Genomic DNA, 6105 nt, shown 5'->3' with positions numbered 1-6105 from the left:
AAATTGTGTTTGCGGGCTACATACTTAATCTGTTGTCCCATTTTTTTTAAATCAGCCCCTCATAGATATTTAAATAATACTTTGGTTTCTCCGCATTTATTCCACAACTTACGTAACCTATAAACCTCCTTAATACCGTAATTGATCATTTTAATTTAAGTTTATTACATAATAGCTCAACATTATAAATATTAAATTAAAGGCTCCATAATTATTGAATTAATTATAAATTAATCCAACAAAAATTTCTAAAGTAAAACCACGTACACCTTCAAATTATTATTACTAGATTCATTCAATATTATTTCTCTATTGTCACAAACATTGGATCATAGTCTAGATGAAGCAGAAGTAGCATGCTTGACAAGCTCCCTCCTCAAGATCTTCCCAGCTGGAGACTTGGGTATAGCCGCAACAAATGACAATCGTCTTATCTTTTTGTAAGGAGCAACCTGCATATTATAAATAATTTAGTTGATAATATAAAAGATTTGATTAATGAGATTAACTACTAAATTTTCAAAAAGAAAAAACATGCCAGCTTTGCTATGTATTCCATAATCTGAACATCATTTATAGAACTTCTAGCCTTTCTAACCACGAACGCCATTGGAATCTCTCCAGCATCATCATCCGGATATCTTTTTGGTAAACAGAGAAATATTAAGATTTATAAAACAATGGTTAGTCACGAAAAATGAAATCCATACATACGGAATAACAGCTGAATCTGCAATCTCGGGGTGGGACTGAAGCAACCGTTCCAATTCAGCCGGTGGGACTTGATATCCTTTGTATTTTATTAGCTCCTTTAACCTATCAACAACATAAAGATACCCGTTCTTGTCGATATAACAAAGATCACCCGTTTTTAACCATCCATCTCCGTCTAAAGTCGCCAATGTCGCCGCCTTGTCCCCGATATAACCTGGGATTATTTGAAAACTAAATAAGACTCTTTTCACTTAAACAATAAACCATATGTATAAAGAAAATTGCTTGACCTTTCATGATAATGGGTCCTCGTAGCCAAAGCTCTCCTCGACGTTCAGGTCCTAGGGCTTCGCCCGTTTCTGGATCAATTATCTTAGCTTCCAAATTTTCAGACAAACGACCGGCTGATCCATAATGCTTTGCCTCTTCTTCCCCAATCATCCTCGAGGCACCACCCACTGTCTCTGTTAAACCGTATCCCTAATAAAAAATAGATAAAATTTGAATGTAGATAATAGAAAAACAAAATTTGTAGAATTCCATTCTCTCATGTATTCATATAAACATTATTTGTCTTATTCAAGATAATTTTTATTAATAAAAAAATAAGCTTGTAAACTTACTTTTTTAGTTATAATGTATTTCTTTCCTTAATAGGAATTTGATTGTAAACTTATCTTCTTATTAATAAGTTTGTTCGATGGTGATGTTAGGCTGTTATGTGATTGTGATTCATGAATGTAATAAAATCAAATAAAATAAAATAAAAACAAGTAGATTTGAAACACTTACCTGAGATATCTCAATATTAGGAAAACGTGCTAAAAACTTCTCCGTCATCTCCTTACCAAACGGCGCTCCGCCGCAGGTAAGTATTTGCAATGAACTCAAATCATATTTTTTCACAATTTCTAACTTCGACATCGCAATCAATAGCGGTGGAGAAACCGGCATAAGTGAAACGCGATATTTCTCCACCGCCTTAAGCATTGCCTCAAACTCAAACCTCTCAAGAAGAACTACCGTTTCGCCTCTCGCCGCCGCATTAATGAAAATGAAAAACCCAAACACATGAAACAAAGGAATTGGTAATAACCATATTGGAGCCATCATATTGTCCTCTTTTGACGATCGGATATGATGAAATCCACTGATTAAGGCAATGAAGTTCCGATGAGTCAATTCAACTCCTTTAACTCGACCTGTTGTCCCAGATGAATAAAGTATCGCTGCCGAATCGGATTGCCTCACAGTCACCGGAACTCGATCAAACCCGGATTTATTATCCGATTCCATCATTATTTGAAACTCGGCCGAGTCGATTAACACAGTACCGAGTGGAATCGGTGGGAGTTTTCCAACTGTTAATGAAGTGGCAAACGCGATGACGGGTTTTGTGATTTCAACCATATGGGTTAACTCAGATTCAGTTGCGAGTGGGTTCGCCGGAGAAATGGTGAGTCCGATTGAGAGAAGTGCGAAGTAAAGAACAGGGACGTTGATTGAGGGAGGGACTAGGATGAAAGCGACGTCGTTTGGGGAGAGGGAAGGGGCGAGTTTTTTGATGGATGAAGCGAGGGATTTGGTTTGCCGGAAGAAATCATTGTAGGTTAGACGTTGGTCGGTGGTGGCGTCGATTATGAAGGGGATTTCCGGCGGAAATGGGGAGGAAGATGCGGTGGTTGAAAGGTGGAGGAGATGGGTTACGTAATCGGAGATGGAGAGATTTTGGGTGGGTGGAGGAAGAGGAACTGGTGGTCGGAGACTATGAAAGGTTTTTGTTAGTGATGAGAAACCATTGTTAGGATTGATTTGATCTGATTTTGTATTCGTCATTGTTGCTCTGGTTCTGATCTAATGGTTGGATATTATCTTTATAGGGGACGCAAAGAAGCTTAAGCTAGTTTGTTTCAAATTTTGTCTTTTAATTATTTTAGAAATTGTTTGATTGGTGTAATTAAGACCAAAGATTATAACATATATTGTGTTTACATATATTGTGTGTAGGCATAATTATTTGAAACTATATTTGATTTTATGATAAATATATTTATTTTTTAATTTTATATAACGTTTACATAGTAATTATATTAAATTAATTTTTTTTATTTAAGTTAATATTTTTTTAAATAAATTTATTAATTTTTGTATATAAAAATTTTCTTTAAAGGTATAAAGTATAAATAAAAAATTAAGATACATATTATCACCCATCCCTAAGTATTGTAATTAAAGATTAAAAATCATATAAATTTTAATTTGATTGAAAACATAATTTAAATTCTAATGCCTTATTCTTATGAGACTTGTATGAGTTTTTTTTTTATCAAACAACAAACTTGATTTCCAACTCTCATGTTCCATTTCTAACCAACCAAACTTATTTATTTAGGCTTAGTTTGATTCAAAGTTTATAGGCCGTCGTATGAGAGTTGTGTGCGTAATAAACTACTATAGTCACCATGTGTAATAAGTTTATGTAAAAAAAATTATAATAAAATACATTTTTGCGTTTAAACTTAATTTTCTCTCAATCTCCCTAGTTTAAGATTATAATCTCACACGTTTTTCTCTCTCTTCATTTTAAAATATTTTTTTTATTCATTATCTTTCATTTATTTTATTTATTTTTAATTATTTTATTATTCTCTCGTCTATTTATTCTGTTTCTAATCATTTTATTCATTCATTCTCATTTATTCCATATATTTATAATATATTTATATTTATATAAAATTATTATAATAAAAATTATATAATCAAATATATTTATATTTTATTATTTATAATATATATATATATATTAATATATAAAATAATTAAACATAATATAAAATATAAATAGAGGAGTGATAGAGAGAGAATTTGGTGAGAGTATCATTCTTTAGTTGGAAAATATAAAAGTGGGAGAAAATAGAGAAATTATGTCAAGTCATTCTCAAACCAAATTCCTTCACCTAATCATTTCTCATATAAATATAATTATAATTTATATTTATAATTATAATTTCAGAAATCAAACTAGTTTTAATTAATTATTTAAAAGTACCTATTATAATTAAGAGATAAATCAAACGGGACCAAAATGAATGATAATATGAAAAGAGTGAGAGAAAGTTAAAAATGAATTGACAATCAAAAAATTAATCATAGAGAGAGTGTTGAAAGATAAAAAATATATATAATAATAATAAATTACTTTCTTTATTAATATTATTTATTTTAAAATATATTATTTTTTAATTTAAGTCATTTATTAATATTTAAAATTATATATTAATAAAATTTTATAAAAATTAATATATTAATATAATTTATTTTTAAATATATACTATTTTTTAATTTAAATTATTTATTAATATTTAAAATTAAATTAATATATATATAATATTATAAATATAAAAAATAAATAAATTAAAAATATTAATTAAATTAAATATACCCAAGTTTAACCATTAAATGAGCTAAAACTCTATTTAAATAAACATGCATTAATGCTAAGAATAAGTTAAATGAAACTAACCCTAACAATTAGGCTGCCAACTTAGTCATAAAAGCTTAATCAAGTCTGCCAACATATTACAAACCCCCAACCGTCTACATTTTTTCTTTAATCTAAATTCTAAGCCTCCGGTATGATAGGGAGCATAGCACTCCACATTAAAATTTATTAAATGTTTGGTTGAATAATTTTATAATTACATTACTTTATAAAAATTATAATTTATATCTTAAATTAAGTATAAAGTTGTAACTCAATTCACATTTTACACGTTTTTATTAAAATCTTATTTTATTATTACCCTCGTATATAATTTTATTATATTTATATTTCTCATAAAATTCATTCTTTATCATTCTTTGTCCTTCCATATTGCTTACATAATATTCAATAAATATTATATATATATATATATTTATTTATTTTTTTACATATTTTCAACAAAAACATATTCTATTATCCTTTCATTATATATATTTCATTCCATTTTGTTTCTATGTTGTTGATTTTCTATCTATATTCATATTTGTATGAAGAGTGAGAAAGATACAACACTAAAGTATTGCGTTTAATTTTATTGTGTTCGTCAATAACCTTTGATTCCATAATTTATTTTTTATGCACATTGAAAAATGGATGTTATGTTGTTATATGTTAATAACTTTTCTAATGACTATTGTTTTATTCAACTATTATTCCATTCAACTATGTTGATGAGTTGTTGTGTTATGTTAGATTTAGTTATGATAGGTTAGATTAGACTGAATTGAGTTTGGTTGAGTTAAAATATGTGAATTGAGCTAAGTTTTTATCATAATAAATATATATTTATGTTTATTTTTTTTTATAAATTTTATTTGTGCCTAATTAAAAGAATACAAGAGAATTTGCAATATTATTTGATGTATTTTGCTATAAACTTTTGCTCTTAAACTAAAACAAACAAATGCACAATAAGGACACAACCATGGAGGATAAAATTGGAACTAGTGATATAGTATAACAAAATGTTACACACTAATATATTTTGTATATTTTTTATAGTATTATTTTTGATAAATATTTATATAATTATATAAATTAAATTATATAGAATTATATACAATAATGCAAATGATATAATAGTATTATTTATTTTAAAAATCAATTATGATATATTATTTTATTTATTTATTAATTTCAATATAATTAATAATATAAAATACATATAAGATAAATATTAAAATAATAATTAAAAATAATTTATATAAATATAAGGGAAAAATAATATTTTTTATTTTTTATTATTTTCTTATACCATCAACCAAATACAAAATTATAAAATTTATATAATTTATATAATTTATACTCCAACCAAACACTAAAAAATCTATATAATTTATAACTCATAATACATCATTACAATTTATACCCTTTACAATTTATACATTTTTAACTATCACATTATAACTATCACTTACTGCGTACTAAACCTAGCCTAAAGGTAGAAATCTATATATATATATATATTATCTATATATATATATATATATTATATATATATATATATATATATTATATATATATATATAATATATATATATATATAATATATCTATATAATATATATCTATATATATATATATAATTAATGATGCTTAATTTTTAAAATGTCCGGATTGCCGGGTCGAGAGCTGTGGTTAATTTGAATACTTGGGTTGGATTGTGGGTTGACCCGTCTTTAAATTTAAAACGGTTAAAAATAAAATTAAAAATGCTAGAGGTATGTTTCGAACTTGCAACATAACAAAACAAGTACAACTCTTTAACCAACTAGGCTACAAAGACTTTATATTTTAAATTCAACACCAAATTTGATAAACGCGGGACGTTTTAATATTAATAAAAGT

General features: G+C 26.7%; 1 protein-coding gene across 1 annotated transcript; it reads right to left on the bottom strand.

Annotated features, from left to right (window-relative positions):
- Positions 1-322: 322 nt before the first annotated feature.
- LOC124944079 (4-coumarate--CoA ligase-like 9) lies at positions 323-2550 on the bottom strand. Its single transcript, XM_047484542.1, has 5 exons — positions 1507-2550; positions 1005-1194; positions 715-928; positions 539-641; positions 323-452 (listed from the first exon to the last, which is right to left on the bottom strand). The coding sequence occupies exons 1-5, from the start codon at positions 2548-2550 to the stop codon at positions 330-332; spliced, it is 1674 nt and encodes a 557-aa protein (XP_047340498.1). The 3' UTR covers positions 323-329.
- Positions 2551-6105: the final 3555 nt, after the last annotated feature.

This window comes from Impatiens glandulifera, chromosome 6, assembly GCF_907164915.1.
Source record: "Impatiens glandulifera chromosome 6, dImpGla2.1, whole genome shotgun sequence".
Classification (NCBI taxonomy): domain Eukaryota; kingdom Viridiplantae; phylum Streptophyta; class Magnoliopsida; order Ericales; family Balsaminaceae; genus Impatiens; species Impatiens glandulifera.
This window is presented reverse-complemented; position numbering and strand designations above follow the sequence as displayed.